A 16,427-nucleotide genomic window follows, 5' to 3' on the forward strand; every position below is an offset into this window, starting at 1 on the left:
GGTCTTGCAATTGGGAAGCTTTCCTTTTTCCGCCTCCCCATCCCAGGTCTGGTTCTCTGTGATGGGCATGGCTCATCCGCACCAGTCTCCTCTTGTCCCACTTTGCCCTCAAACTCTCTCATTTGCTCGTTTCATGCTGTGCTCACCCCTCACCCTGCAATCTGGCCTGCGCCCAGGACAATACAACTTAGCCAGCAATTTAACTTTATATAACTACACCTAAATGAAGTACTGAATCAGACTGTGAATGATCTCAAAGTGTAATGGCAGCTTTTCTATCAAATGATGGCAGCCTATAACTACCCACAGGTGCATGCCCTCCAGCTGAAAAGGACATTTTAAATCTTATACACAGATCCCTTGTTATGATACACAATTACTTCAGATGGAAGTGGTTCAACTTGTCCTGGTTGCTTGTACACTGAAAGCTTCCCTGCACCATTTTTCCCAGAACAGTCAGTAACAGGTGAACAAATCTGGAAGTGATAAGTGTTCAGCAAATAAATAGGTCAGTAGCATGGAGTGCAGCAAAGCTCAACTAAATTGCAAACAATGGATTTGTTTTAAAAAAAACAAGTGCCTTTCCAATATATTTGAGATGGCAGGGTGCAACTGGAGTGCAACAAGCATTAGTGCTTGGGCTTCAGCTATTTTATGACTTCAAGAGAACAGAGACAGGTTAATGGAATGGGTGAACACGGGGCTGATAAAATTTAAGGCAGAGAACTGTGAAGTGATGCATTTTGGTAGGAAAAATGAGGAAAGACAATATAAAATAAAGGTAACAAAGCTAAAGGAGGTGCAGAACAGAGGGACCTGGGGGAATATGTGCACAAATCACTGAAGATAGCAGGGCAGGTTAAGAAGTGGTTAATAACACACAATGGAACTTGGGCTTTATAAATAGAGGCACAGAGTTAAATACAAGTAAGTTATGGTGAACCATTATAAAACAATGGCTCGACCTCAACTGGAGTGCTGCGTTCAATTCTGGGCACATGTTAGGAAGGATATGAAGGCATAAGAGAGGCTGCAGAAAAGATTTACAAGAATGGTTCCAGGAACTTCAGTTACGTGGTTAGACTGGAGAATTTGGGGTTGTTTCCCTTAGAGAATGAAAGATTGAAAGAAGATTTAATAAAGGTGTTCAAAATCGTGACAGGTCCAAACTGGGAAGATAGGGAGAAATTGTTCCTATTGCAACAAACTGAGTTCCTCTTGCAGAGAGCTGGCATAGACACAATGGGTCAAATGACCTCCTTCTGCATGGTAACCATTTTATGATTCTATGTCTTTCAATGCAAGGAAGATGCTTCCACATGATAGTTAACATACATTGTTAAGACTCCTTAACTGAGTGTGCCGCCTGGTGGCTCAGCTGATAACTGCAGTGTGTTTTTTTTAAAATTCATGCATGGGATGTGGGCTTCACTGGCTTCACTTGCCCTTCCTTAGTCACCCTTGAGAAGGTGGTGAGCTGCCTTCTTGAACTGCTGCATGTGGTGTAGGTACACCCATAGTGCTGTTAGGAAGAGTTCCAGGATTTTGACCCAGCAACAGTGAAGGAGCGGTGAAATATTTCCAAGTCAGGATGGTGAATGACTTGGAGGGGAACTTCCAGGTGGTGGTGTTCCCATCTATCTGCTGCCCTTGTCCTTCTAGATGGCAGTGATCATGGGTTTGGGAGGTGCGGTCGAAGGAGCTTTGGTGAATTCCTGCAGTGCGTCTTGTAGATGGTACACACTGCTGCCATTGTGCTTCGGTGGAGGATGGAGTGAATAATAATGGATGTGGTGCCAATCAAGCGGGCTGCTTTGTCCTGGATAGTGTCAAACTTCTTGAGTGTTGTGGGTGCTGTACTCATCCAGACAAGTGGGGAGTATTCCATCACACTCCTGACTTGTGCCTTGTAGATGGTGGACAGGCTTTGGGGAGTCAGGAGGTGAGTTACCCATCGCGGGATTCCTAGAGGCAGGAATGTACTAATGTCCAGAAGTTAGGAACGGCCTATGTTAGGGAAAATGTTTTTTATGCCACCATCTAGCTTTAAAGTTGAAACCAAATGGATGAAAGTAAATAAACGATGAAAGGAACAAGCAATGTGCAATGCCCCATAAAAATCGTTGATCTCATGAAAGGTCAGTTTGGACAGGTTTAAAACTATTTCTGGTTCATGTAGGAATGTACTTTTAAGTTACACAGTGCAACCTTGGTACCAAGGGCAGAATTTATTTTAATTCCCACGGTAATAAAAGCACATTTCCTACATATCCAAACTGAAAGTGGTATTGAGCCTCAAGCTATGGAGCAGTGTAAGCTTCCTTCACTACCCACTAGTCTATCCATCAGAAAACCCAGGGCAAATGCAAATCAGCACATCAACTTCAATCCAATATTCCACTATCCCCGTGCCCAATGTGCAAGCCATCACCCATGCACAAGAGGATAATTTTAGCACCTTGAGAAATATGAACATGGAGATTAAATTGGAAAAGCCAGCACCTGTGGAATGGTACTCCAGCAAAAGTCTTTCTTTTCAGAAGAGGAAAGGAGAAACAAATAATTGTTTGGTAGTACAAAACTTGAGTACTGCTGAAAAAAGAGATATTTTGAAGTTTTTCATCTTGTACTCAGCAGGACACTTTGCAAGGATAGCAATATAAGGAGAAAACAACAATTTATACTGTATGAGAAGAGTGTTGATTGTTGGCAAGTGGACTCTGATTGGCAGAAGCGTTGCCAAGGAGAATGCACCAGTGATGGTGACTGATAGTTAACTGCCAAACATTGGTCGAAATTTGACCCCGATTGGTCAAGTGATTGCCCTGAGGAATGAGTCAGTGATTGGCTGTCACTTATTTTGTTTAGCTGAAACAGGTGCATTGTGTATACGTGCTCTGTCTGCAAAGAACAGGGCCCTGTGTATTAATATACGTAGCTTCTAGTACATGGAAATGCGCCACACTGTGAGCCCGACTGACAATCTTAAATTGGTTGCCAGTATAATTCTTAGCACACTGAGGATTATTTAGCGAATACTGTCAAATCATGGAATCACATTTAATTTTGGACACTGTTTTGAGTTGCAAACAGCGGTTTGGGACATGCTATTCTTTGGGCCATCACGCTGGCACTTAAATTCATATACTACATTACTCATTTGGGTGATAGGCAGAACGTCTTTTTGGCTTGATGGCAGCATCCTGTTAGTGGTGAATACCATTTACGTTGCTATTGCATAGTAGCAGCATAAAACAGCTGAGATACCTTGCCCTTTCAGGGTAATCTGAGGTAGACTGGGCACTTTTCAGGGCTGAAAGTGACGGCCTTCGGGCCGTTCATGAATTTGTGTGATATACAGCATGGAATGATCCGATCAGGGTAGCCATTATCCCGCAGGATGCCTTTGATGCTTCCTATTTCAGCATGAAGCTTACATGGTGAGCAAATGGCTCGGGCCCTATTTACAAGGTTTCCAATAAGACCGATTTTATAGTAGGTGGAACTGTAAGAATCCCAACAAGCATATTGGCCAGTGAAGGTAGGCTTGTGTTAAACCATTGTAGAGAACACCCTGTCTCCTACAATTAAGCCAATTTTGAATCCACCTTATCAAATTACCCTGTATCCCACGTGCATTTGCCTTCTTTATAAGTCTCCCATGTGGGACCTTGTCAAAGGCTTTGCTGAAAACCATATAAACTACATCAACTGCACCACCCTCATCTGCACACCTGCTCATCTCCTCAAAAAAATCAATCAAATTTGTTAGGCATGGACTCCCTATGACAAAGCCATGCTGACTATCACTGATCAAACCTTGCCTCTCCAAATGGAGATAGATTCTCTCGTTCAGAATTTTCTCCAATAGTTTCCCTACCACTGACGTGAGACTCACTGGTCTGTAGTTCCCTGGCTTATCTCTACAACCCTTCTTAAATGTCTCAAAGTATCTCACACTATAAATTATTTTTGAAATGCAGTGGCTTTAATGCAGGAGAATGCTACACATTCTGGCCCTTGGTTAAAATCTATATTAACATACACTTTCCAGCACACGTATTCTCAAAGGGAGCCCAGGTAATTGATGTTTTATGGCAAAGTCTTTTGCTATCACTGAGTACATTCAAGATGACCGTAGCAGGGTTACCAAAGTGCTCTGCTAATGGTAGATTTAATTTAGTTTTTTTATTGTTGTCCTCAATGTCCTCTCTGCTTTTAGAAACAGGGTCTAACTTTGAGTAAGCAGCAAAGCTGGACCCAATGATATTGTCTGCAGCGCTAGCTTCATTGGGATGACGAATCTCTTCTGGGAAAAGCACAGCTCCCATTTTTAGCGATGTTGCAGTTACAGGACTCTAGGCTGATCTCTGTCTCCTAACTTATGCATTTTAATACAATGCACATCTTGCAACAATGTACAAACACTGGGCTCTCAAGACTTAAATTATAATATTTCAAAGCTGCCAAGTATGAGAGATACAGCTAAAGTCAGACACTACACGAGTAGATCAAAGGCATCTGAAGAACTGCTCACTGTGGAGGTGAGAAGGGTTGGGGAGGTATCATTTAAGTAATGAATTTAAAATCATTAAGCAAAAGAATAAAATTAATTCTAATGTGGTTGAGATTGTCATAAACATAGGGACATGGGCTCAAGCTTAGAAGAGGGTGATACACTGACAATTTTGAATTAACTACTGTACATAGAGAGTGCTGAATGCTTGGAACAGATTGCTCAAGGATGCAGAGAATGTGGAAAAATACAAGGGAGAGCTGAATAGATATTTTAGACAATAGGCAATTTAGGGATATTCATTTTTGGAATCAGGAATATTTTGGAATATTTCCTACTCTAATGTATAGCGATAAACCAATATCACATACTAAGGAGCATGTTTAAGTACCGCAGCCACATTAACTTGTGCATTGCACATTCTTTAGCATTGACATACAGGTATAGATCTAGGTTAAAAAGCATCATGTTACAATCTCAGTAGAGACCAATAGCATTTACAAAGAAATAAGAACTTCCAGTTAATGGCTGAAGGAATGACACGTCAAGTTTTTACATTTTAAAACTCCTAATGTAAAAAAAAATGACTAAAAGTACTATTGATTAAACACTACGTTCTTTTTATAGACAACTTATACTTTAAACTACGGAGAGGAATATTCCCCTTTTATACTTGCCACAAATTGCTCTCTCCCTTGAATTACATTCCTTTTAGGAAACAGTCCACAATTACTCCCAATTTCCAATGGGCTCCCCTATCCCCATTTAGCCCAGTAATAACTTCAAGTGACTGTCTCCAGGTGCTTTCCTCAGTTCCTTAAATCCAACACCAGCAGTAAAGCCTGTTCTGACATTCCTTTACCATGGCTATGCCAGAACCAATCTCTTGGAATCCTTTGACAGCTGCAGGATGTGTATCTCCAAATAGAGACCACTTTCCTCCCACATCTGGCTGCGGTAGCTCGCACCGTCAAGCAGCCTTTTCTCCCTGCTGACCACACAGAATTGCTGTCTATCTGTGATAATCATTTATTTGTAGGAAAGTCATTTATTTGTAGGAAAGCCTTAACATGATCTCAAAAATGGTTTCCTCTGCCCTCTTCCCCATGGTAACATGAAACACATTAAACTTGCATTAAGGTAGAAATGTCGATTAGATATTCTTGACACCAATTTCCTTTCATCTTAAAAGTAAATGGACACTTCACAGGGCACTTTACAACCCAATATCAGAACATCTTTCTGAGACTTTGAGAGACTTAGAATCCAGCTATGGTAAACTCAGAGACTGCTGCCATTGTCTCCAAGTGTAAATACCTTGCACCATCTTCTCAGTAAGGAAATTTAAGCCTTCATTTGATCTCTAACAAACAGGTCAGCTAGACAGGAGAGCAGGTCATGGCTCCCTTCATTTACTTTAAATTTAAAGCTACAGTCCCAAATAGAATCTTATGAGAATTATGTGTAAAAAAAAAATCAACATTGCACTACTATTTAAATACATGTGTAACTGTGAGCATGACTTCATCCTATGTGATACATGCAGCACATGAGCACTGGTCTGTCTGTTGTTGTGTTCAGAGGCTAAAGTTTGTATATATTTACCTGTTTCAATTGAGTGTTCACGATAACTTCAACCTTGCACTCCATCTTCAGTACACGGTCAAGCCTGAAACAAGAGGATCCCTACCATTAGAACGTGAGGTTCTATTATTTAATTTTCTGTATCACAGCCATCACACCACACAAACTATGCTGGAATAGAACTCAACAGGACACTTGTGAATGGGTGAGTCATACAGGCCAGGAAAGTTGCAGTATTGATTGATATGTACTGCTAGTTAATTTCAGCCAGAGTAGCAGGCTTGTTACAATTGGCCTCAGCATGCCTAGGTTAGGAAGAACAAATACTCAACAAGAATCTTGATAATAAAACAGAAAATGCTGGAAAAGCTCAGCAGGTCTAACAACATCTGTGGAGAGAAAGACAGAGTTAACGTTTCAAGTCCATATGACTCTTCTTCAGTTGGCCTATTGGCCTTCCAGTGATTCCCTCTAGTAGTTACGAGGTCAACCAAGCTTTTTGATTCACAGTCAAAGACCTTGCCATCACGCACTGTAAGTTCATATGAAGGACAGTCAGTTAGGTGAAGATGTAGCACTGTGGAACTGCATGGAGTTAGTACCTTCAGCAGATGCAAAAACTGGCAAAGAAAAATAATTGCTGAAGCAACTGGAAATTACTGAGGACTCCAGCCTGCCAAGTCTCACATCACAAAGAGTTCTAATTGCTCAGATCAAACCTAATGCTCACTTTATTTACCTTATAATTAATATAACCCCATGCAGGCATAATGTACTATATAAAATACCGAAGTTCGCATGGGCACCTCAAAATCCTGGTCGATTGGAGAGTTAATGGCCTTAACAAGGCCTTTAATTAATGGCAGGTGCGCTTCCCACTGCATAACGCGCCCGCCGACCAAAATATCGCAATGCCGTGCGCTGACGTCAGGACACTCGCGTGACATTTTAAGCGCTGGCATGCGGACTCCGCCACCCGCATGCCAGCCAGAAGATTCTGCCCCCCATGTCTAAAGCACATTGCACAGATCTATTACAGTAACACTTTCACTCCAATGCTCTCATTCTCCACTTTTTGAAACTTCAGGTGATTCAAATCTCTGCTGCCCCTGTTCTATCCTGCACCAAGTCTTGTTCACCCATCAGTTCCTTCCTTACTTTTCCATACTGATACAAACTCCTACAATGCCTCAAATTTAAAACTACCATCCTCTGTTTAAATCCCCATATGGCTTTCCCTCCGTCCAAGCTCTGCAACCTCTTGCAGTCCAAGAACGCCCTTGAATTCTCTGTTCCACTACCCCATCTACTCCGCCTCCTCTCTTTGCTCCACCATTGATGGCTACATCTTCAGCTTAATAGGGGCCTTTCTTTGGAATTCCCCTACCTAAGCTCCACCATGATCTACGTCCTTCTCCTCCTCTAAGGCTCTTCCTAACACCTATTTCTTTGACAAAAATTCTGTGAAGCATTTTGGGATGTTTTTTCCATGCTAAAGGCATGGACATATACAGGTTGTTCTTGTTTAATCTGCATACTGTAGAAATGAAAATGGTACAGAAGGCTGAAGGATGATTTGATCAAAGGTTTACAACATTAAAAGGATTTGATGATGTATATAAACTATTTTACTCTGCCGGGGAAATCAAGAACAAGGAACATAATCTTTAAATCAGAGGTAGACCATTTAGGTGCAGAATCAGAAAGTACTTTTTGTTTTACACAAAGGGTAGTAGAAATCTGGAACACTCCCTACAAAAGGGTGTGCATGCTGAGACAACTTTAGCTTTCAAGCTGAGATGGTGGATTGCTTTTTGGTAGGTAAGGCTATCAAAGGCTATGGAGCAAAGGCAGCTAAATAGGGTTGAGGTGCAAATCAGCCATAATCTAATTGAATGGAGGAGCAAACTCAAGGGGTTGAATGCTTTTGTGCATTATATTAGTTACTCTGCTCGTTTGTTGCAGTCCCTTACTGGAAAGCCTAGGATCCAAACAATGCTGACGTTTGAATTGAACAACAAATTGAGATTTGCTTTTCCAACCATGTATTCTCAAAGTGCAACCATTGCACATTTACTAAGAATAGATGCCACAAGGAATTGGGTGTGTGTGTGTCACAAAATAGATTTTACATTCACATCTATGGATATGTTTGCAATAGTTCTACAAAGTTAAACTAGATCCAGCTGCATGCACGCTTAGCTGGCTGACAGCATCTATTGCTGCTACTGTATCCCTTTTAGAAGGGCCTGAAAGGTTCAATGACACTATCTGCTTTGTCATTGTACTTTCTTAGCTGTAAAGTGGTCGATGATTTCTCAAGTTAAAAAAAAAACATTTAGTTCCCAACTAATTTTGAGATCTTAATATATACTTATGATAATATGCTGCAGCAATGCATTGAATAGCACCTGCCATTAGTTAGACTTGCTCTTGCTCATTTAGTTTTTTTGCATTAAGTTGCTGAAACTGTGAACTGATAACAAGGGAAACCGAGGATCTAAGTGAACAAGGCAAGTCCTTAACTAATCAGATTGAGAGTTTTGAAATTAGCACCACAAGTTCTGAAAAAGTGTAAATTTGAGTGGGTTAATTCAATGCTAAATTAGATCTAGAAAGAGAAATACAGAGAGTGAAAGAAAGATTAGATTAAGAGAAAGAGAAATGGGTGCTGGTTCCCTACTATTCGTCATTTATATAAACAACATAGATGACAATGTGAGGAGTAGGATTAGTAAATTTGTGGATGACACAAAGATTGGCCGGGCGGTTAACAGTGAGGTTGAGTATCTTGGATACAGGAAGATATAGATGGGATGGTCAAATGGGCAGATAAGTGGCAGATGGAACTTAACCCTGAAAAGTATGAGGTGATACATTTTGGAAGGAGTAATTTGACAAGGAAGTTTTCAATGAACAGCATGACACTAGGAAGTTCTGAGGAACAAAGGGGCCTTGGCATGTGTGTCCATAGATCTCTGAAGGCAGAGGGTCATGTTAATGGGGGGGTGGTGAAAAAGGCATATGGGACACTTGCCTTTATCAATCGAGGCATAGATTACAAAAGTAGGGAGATCATGTTGGAGTAGCCTAGAACCTTGGTGAGATCACAGCTTGAGTACTGTGTGCAGTTCTGGTGGCCACATTATAGGAAGGATGTGATTGCACTGGAGGGGGTACAGAGGAGATTCACAAGGATGTTGTCTGGGATGAAACATTTAAGTTATGAAGCGAGGTTGAATAGACTTGGGTTGTTTTCATTGGAGCAGTGAAAACTGAGAGGCGACCTGATCGAGGTGTACAAGATTATGAGGGGCATGGACAGGGTGGATAGGGAGCAGCTGTTCCCCTTAGTTGAAGGGTCAGTCACGAGGGGACACAAGTTCAAGGTGAGGGGCAGGAGGTTTGGGGGGGATGAGAGGAAAATCTTTTTTACCCAGAGGGTGGTGACGGTCTGGAATGCGCTGCCTGGGAGGGTGGTGGAGGCAGGTTGCCTCACATCCTTTAAAAAGTACCTGGATGAGCACTTGGCACGTCATAACATTCAAGGCTATGGGCCAAGTGCTGGTAAATGGGAATAGGTAGGTAGGTCAGGTGTTTCTCATGTGTCGGTGCAGACTCGAAGGGCCAAAGGGCCTCTTCTGCACTCTGTGATTCTGTGAAATAAAGGAAAAACAAAAAAATTAAGGTTTACATTTTACAACTGTCAAAAATGAAGGAATGAGGTTTGATACTTGACTAGCAGTAATTAATACTTGTAAAGTCATTAAAAGGGTACTTAGAAGGGAATGGACAACCTTCCATGGTAAGATTAGGTTATGTCTACTGTGCAAATGTACAACTTCACACTATTCAATACATTTCAATGGTGAGGCAGTAACGAGACGCTGTTCTCACAAAGCTAATGGAAGAGCTGCACAACTTGGACACCAACTTTTGGATATCCACATTTAGTCACACTTTTTGCCTTTTGCCTGAAGTTCCTGGACCATTTCTGCATAAATAATGGTGAACTTGATTAGCCTCTCAGTGATTCTGAGAACAAAATCTGGCCCAATGGGGTTGAACTTGTAGCCAAAAACAGAGATGAAGGCGGGTAATCACAGAATTCTGCACCACTGACCTGGCCTGCTGCTTCCCTGACTCCAACCCACCCCTGGGCCACTTTCTTGGGGGCGGGTGGAGGGAGTTGGAAGGGCTACCTGCCTGCAAGTAGTGGGTGGCCAATTCATATTGTTAATGTACATTAATACAATTTAGGGTATTTTCCAGTTGGTCCCTGCAGGCAGCATAGCACAGTTTGTCTACCTGGAGGTTAAGCAGCAGCTGCAGGCTGCCCTGTGGAGCACCCCTCCCCTCGCCTCCACAATGGTGGGCCAGCTGCTGAATCTATTTTTTACTTCAGATGTGAAGAAGTTGGAGAAAGGGTGCCTCCGTTTTGGTACACTCTCTCTTTCACTTACCTGCCATGGCATTCTGCTGCTGCTTTCAAGCTAGAGGGCTACCAGTATTGAGGGGCCATCCACCATCCTTAATATGATGGCGAACCCATCCTGTCTACTAATTGGCCAATTTAGGGAAAAAAATTACAAACGAGTGACTGTTTTGCACACAGTAGAGGTTTCTGATCTCCATTTGATAACAGGGTCCTGAAAATCCTGCCCCAAGACACAGCATAATTTATCATCCTAATTCATTGTTTTCCAGGTCCTTAAACAGAAAAAAAAATCTCTCCTTAGCGTTCCTTTATTTCAGCATTTTTCAGAGTTTTAAAATTCAAGTTTTGCGCCATCTCTTCAATGCTTCTTGATGTACCCCAACTTCTCCAATTTTTCATTCTTGGTGATGTTCTGCGCTAAGACCCATGTCCTTTTACTCTGGACTATTAATTTTAAAAAAAGTCAAGGGTGGGCAGATCCCAAGTTTTTCTAGCACTGCTATTGAGACCCACTGTGGGTGACTTCCTTGATACCCTTCACCCATCCATCCAACCCTGCTGACAGGCATCCATTTTACATTCAGAACCTCACTCAATGATCAGGAGAACACTGAAATTTGAATGGTAGCTAGATCCAGACAATGAGATGCTTAAAATGGATGCCATGACTGCTGTTTTCTCATCATTTGTCTATCTTGACAGGAGGTCAGGTTGTGGCATGCTGCCTGGATTTGGTTTTAAAGTGCTAATCTTGGTAAACAATCCCCCATCAAGTTCAGAGCAATTGGCCAGAAAACTCTGGCTCCTGAAATGTTACAATGCAATGTTACTACTGTGAAAACAGACACATTGTGGTCACTTAGAACCTATTTGTAATTGGTGCATTGTGTCCACTTCTGGGCACTGCACTTTAGGAAGAATGTGAAGGCTTCAGAGTGAGTGCAGAAAAGATTTACAAGAATGGTTCCAGGGATGAAGGCAATTAGGAATGGGCAATAAATGCTGGCCTAGCCAGTGAAGCCCGCATCCCTTGAATAAATAAAAATGCAAGGAACTTCAGTTCTGTGGATATTATGAGGTGAGACTGGTTGCATTGCTCTTGCACAGAGTTAGTGTGGAATGATGAGCCGAATGGCCTCCTCCTATGCTGTAACCCTTATGATTCTAGTAACTAATAAGTGTTCAAAATTTGAAAAACCATCTGGGTATGTAAAGCAATAGTTCACACTTTATAAGCATTGCAGATACAATTGATTAAAAAAGTGTTTATTACTTGCTAATAAAAGGATCTGGGTTTCTTTTTGGTGAGTGAGGTTTTTTTTAATATTCTGATACATTAGAAACTATCTGGATCAGGTTTAATTATTGCAGCATTTCATCATATCTTCACTTCAACCATATTTCCATTTAACTTTAGCAAGATGTGGTATTCCCAAAATAGTGTTAGGTAGGGAATTCTAGATGGGTTTTCCAGTGATGCTGAAGAAAAGGTCAAAATTAGAATGATGTGTGATTTAGAAGGGAAGAACCATTGCTGTTCTTGCCCTCCTTGGTGAGGTGTGCAGGTTGCAAGGGTCCCAAAACAAATAGAATACACTCATTTGATCGAGTTCCATGGCCGGACCCCAACAACATACTCACTAGATGAAATCCAGGTGGTTACAGATTCCAACAATAGATAATAGTACTTCAAGCTCAAGAGGTCCACGAGACAACATGCACTCGATCAGTTCAAATCTCACACCCAACAATACAATCCTCAGTTCAAATTCCACTGAATATTGGACTTCAGCAATACACTCAACAATTCAGGTCCAAGAGTATGCCAGTTTCCAATATACTCAATAATACCTTAAGCATCAAGGGTTCCAGACCAAAAATGCACTCATTAATTCAAATCCCAGACAGTTTTGAACTGCAACAACGCAGTTCAAACTTTATTGGATTCTGGAGCCAACAATCCACTCACCAATTCAAGCTCCGTTGGGTCCCAGACATATCAATACACTCACTATTTCAAATCCTAGGGGTACTGAGAGCCTAGTAAAACATTTACTTTGCTAAATTCTAGACAATGCCTAGCTCTGATAATACGCTCCTTAGCTCAAAACCGAAAGGATTCCACCCCCAACACTGCACTCACTAATTCGAACTCAAAGTGAAATTCAGTTGTTTGAATCAAAATCAGTTCTCAACCAATGCAAAACACTGATGTATCACAAGGGGACCAAAACATTTTGCTTGAATCGAGTACTTAATTAATAATTTGCTGTTCACAAATGGCATTAGGCATTGATACACTCCAGAATCAAATCTTACCCTCCTCAAGGAACTGACGGACAACAAAATAAAAATGTTAAATCTATCCTGAGCTACTTACAGAGTTTCAAAGAGGGTAGAAAGTTGGAGAGTTAGTTCCACAGTGCACCTTTTCAATCTGCGACCAAATCAATGTAATGTACAGAAGCTACAGGATCACCCGATTAATACAAGTGAGGTTTATATATACTATTTGGTCCAAAGGAACTGGAACAATCAACATTGAGAACAAGACTCTTCACTATACTAAATTACAAGACTGAAACCACATAAACACACAGGTTCACTGCTTGCCTAGCTTTAAATAAAAGTATTTCAATTCAACCCAACAAAATCACTAACTGTTTCCAGGCATGTGAACTTAAAATAAATGCTTGATAGCAACTTTAGAGAAGAAACTTTAAATTAGCAAGAGATCAAAGTTATAAGTGGCTGGTTCATAGTCTCCTTGAATAGTACATATTCAGAGATTTCCTTTCAAATAAAAATTCTCTCTCTCCTTTGCTACTGTGCTCCCCAACCCTGCCTTCCCCCACACCATGAGAAAAGATACAAAAGTAGCCCACAGACCAGAAAAGTCCCATGTCCAATTGCCAGTCTGCGTTGACTCAAATTATCTCAGCTGTGAGGTTTTTGGGCCATTACAATTGACTTCAGTGTTGTTGAATTGCTGACAAGCTAGTCTCACATATAAAGAACCAGCAGTTGGGTGAGATTCAAAGGATAGCTGATGTCAATATCCCAAAGCAGAAGTCCACACCTTTAGAAGAGAAGAAAACTGAGGAAGAAAGTTAACATATGAAAATAATTTCCTTCAAAATAATCAGAAGTAAAAAAAACACTTTAAAAATATAGTGAAAGTGAAAAGTGCTGTCGTGGAATAGCCTCATGGCCCCTTTGGCAGTCTCAGACTAAACTCTGGCTCGGATGAATCAAATTTTGAAGTTTATTTTTACTTTATTTTAAGTTCTAATAAACACAAAGTTAATCCACCAGGAAATTTTCTGTGGGATTCGGATAAAAATATACAATTTCTGAATCCTTCTACTCACAAAAAAATTTTCAATCATTCATTGAGCCAGATTCTAAGGCTAAATTAAAATAAATATAGTGTGTCAAATGGCTGGGAATGATAGGGTACAGAACATGATAAACCACAAGAAAGAAATTCAGTTTGTCGTCTGGGTTCCAATACTAAATCATAGCTTTTTCCTTTATCCTATTCCTACTGTCTATATATATCATGACTGGAGGACGGATTCAGCAAAATGGAAACTACAGAAATATGGTTTACTGTTGAGTTGATTTAGACTCAAGATGGCAATGGAAATAGAACAGCATCACAAACAAGTCAAACTATCATGCAATTCATATCAGGGCACCATTTTTTAATTAGGGGGAAACAAGAATATTAATACCAAATAGTGTTATAACAGATACTTCCTTTAAGTGATTATTGCTGAAAAGAAGAGACATGCTGTCGAAGCTTCTGGTTTTGCACTCACCAGAAAAGATTCGAAAGAACACCGAATCTCAAAGGGAAGAATAATTTGCCTGAGGGTGTTGATTGGTTGCCACTTTTGGTCCTTAAAAATGCCCAGTCAACTTCAGATTACAGCCGTTATTATGCAGTAGCAACACAACGGGTATTCTCTACTAACCGGATGTTGCCGTCAAACCAAAAAGTTGTTCTGCCTACCACACAAATGAGTAATGTGGTCTATGAACATCAATGCCGGTATGATGCCAGGTGTGCAATCATACATCCCAACAACTGGTGGATTGTTTAAAACAGCATGTCCCTTCAGCTGTCACAAGAGGCAAAGTACTGACCAGACTCAACAAGCCTGTGCTTGCAAAACTCAGAACATAGTGTCCAACAATAGATGTGTTTTCGTGATTGGACAACGCTTACTAAATAATCCCGACTGTGCTAAGAATTACACCAAAAACCAATTTAAGTTCATCTGTTGGGTTCATCTTGTGGCTCATTTAAGCTACATATATTCACACACAGGGCCCTGTCCTTTACAACATGAGAAAATGTCCACGCATTGCATCTTTTTCAACTAAACAAAAGCTTTGGGGACAGCAATTCCCTGGTTCATTCCCCACGGCAAACTGTTGACCAATCTGAGTTGACTTGCCTAGTGTGAATTTAAACAAAAGCTTGACAGTTACCTTTTCCCTGGTGCATTTTCCATGGCAATCCCTCCACCAGAGTTCACCTGGCAATTAATAAGCACACTTCTCAAGCAGCATAAATTGTTGTTTCCTGAGATTACTCCCTTTTGAAATCCCTTTTTTTAACTCCCTCCCCAATGGTTCTCCTCTACCTTGAAACTGCCCACATCTGGCTTAATTGCCATCTGTCTCAACACATTTCCAATGATTTCTCCTCATTTCCCTGCAAGACCCTTTCCTGTATTCCATGGTAAAATCCATGGCATAGGAATAATGACCTGTAAATTGCCCATGATTCATAGGGGACATGCCTAATATGGAGTTTTACCATGAAAGTTCAGCACAAATGGAGTTCAGTTATTGAACTGAATGCGAGGAAAAAAGCTTTTAGTAACACAACTGAAGCTAATTCAAAATTAGTAATCCAGAGGTTTGGATTTAAAATCCAGAGAACATGAGTTTAAAGATCACATGACAGTTTAAGAGTTTGAAATTGGTTTAAAAAAATCTGGAAACAAGTGAAGAGGGCACTAAGTAGAGCGCATACATTTGCCATGCTGGGTTAACTCGATGTTATTAAAATTATGCAGCTTTTCTTTGAGTTTTTAGCTGACTGCTTGAGGCTCTGTAACTATGAAGCTAAAAAAAAAGAAATATTTTTATCAATAGCTTCCATCTCACTGAGTTGGTTTCAGGCCATTCCATCTAACAACCTGCTCTGAAAATTCTGCTCAAATCTTGACAACTGTGACAAATTCCAGCGCAGCAGCTGAGACAATCTGCAACATTCTAAAACACAGTGGTTCAAGAAGGCAGCCCATCACCATCTAAAGTCAACTACAAATGCTGGCTTTGCCAGCAACACCCACATCCTGAGAATGAAAAAAATCAATACAACAATTTTCTAACCTGGAAACATGAGATCATAAGAAATATGAGCAGCAGGCGGCCATTCGGCCTATCGAGCATGCTCTGCCATTCAATAAGATAGTGACAGATCTGATTGTGATCTTAACACCACTTTCCTGCATGTCCCCCATAACCCTCAACTCCCTTGTCAGTCAAAAATCTGTCTAATTCAGCCTTGAATATATGCAAATGGCCCAGCCTCTTAGCACTTACTGGGGAAGAGAATTACACATACTAATGATCCTCAAAAGAAATTCCTCTTGGATCCCTTATTTTTAAAGCCCCCCTTGTTCTCGGTTCCCCCATGACAGGAAACATCCTCTCAACATCTACCCTTGTCAAGCCCCCTCAAAATTGTTTATATTTAAATAAGATCACCTCTCATTCTTCTAACCTCCAACGTATATACACCCAACCTGTTCAACCTTTCTTCATAAGACATGTATTTTATCCAGGAATCAGCTGAGTGAACTTTCT

The 16,427-nt window shown here is 40.8% G+C and overlaps 1 protein-coding gene across 8 annotated transcripts in view; it reads right to left on the minus strand.

The window, feature by feature from the left end:
• Positions 1 to 16,427, minus strand: part of LOC121283091 (cytosolic 5'-nucleotidase 1A) — a 55,901-nt gene that overhangs the window by 34,016 nt on the left and 5,458 nt on the right. For 5 of the 8 annotated variants that reach the window (XM_041197181.1, XM_041197183.1, XM_041197178.1 and 2 more), the window contains one exon: positions 6,122 to 6,185. In XM_041197181.1, coding sequence (XP_041053115.1) covers positions 6,122 to 6,166 — 45 coding nt within the window. In that variant the 5' untranslated portion in view covers positions 6,167 to 6,185. Of the gene's footprint in view, positions 1 to 6,121; positions 6,186 to 15,038; positions 15,086 to 16,427 lie in introns of those variants that run through there. The other 3 variants (XM_041197180.1, XM_041197184.1, XM_041197179.1) reach the window with 1 other exon arrangement.

Source organism: Carcharodon carcharias, chromosome 10 (assembly GCF_017639515.1).
Source record: "Carcharodon carcharias isolate sCarCar2 chromosome 10, sCarCar2.pri, whole genome shotgun sequence".
Classification (NCBI taxonomy): domain Eukaryota; kingdom Metazoa; phylum Chordata; class Chondrichthyes; order Lamniformes; family Lamnidae; genus Carcharodon; species Carcharodon carcharias.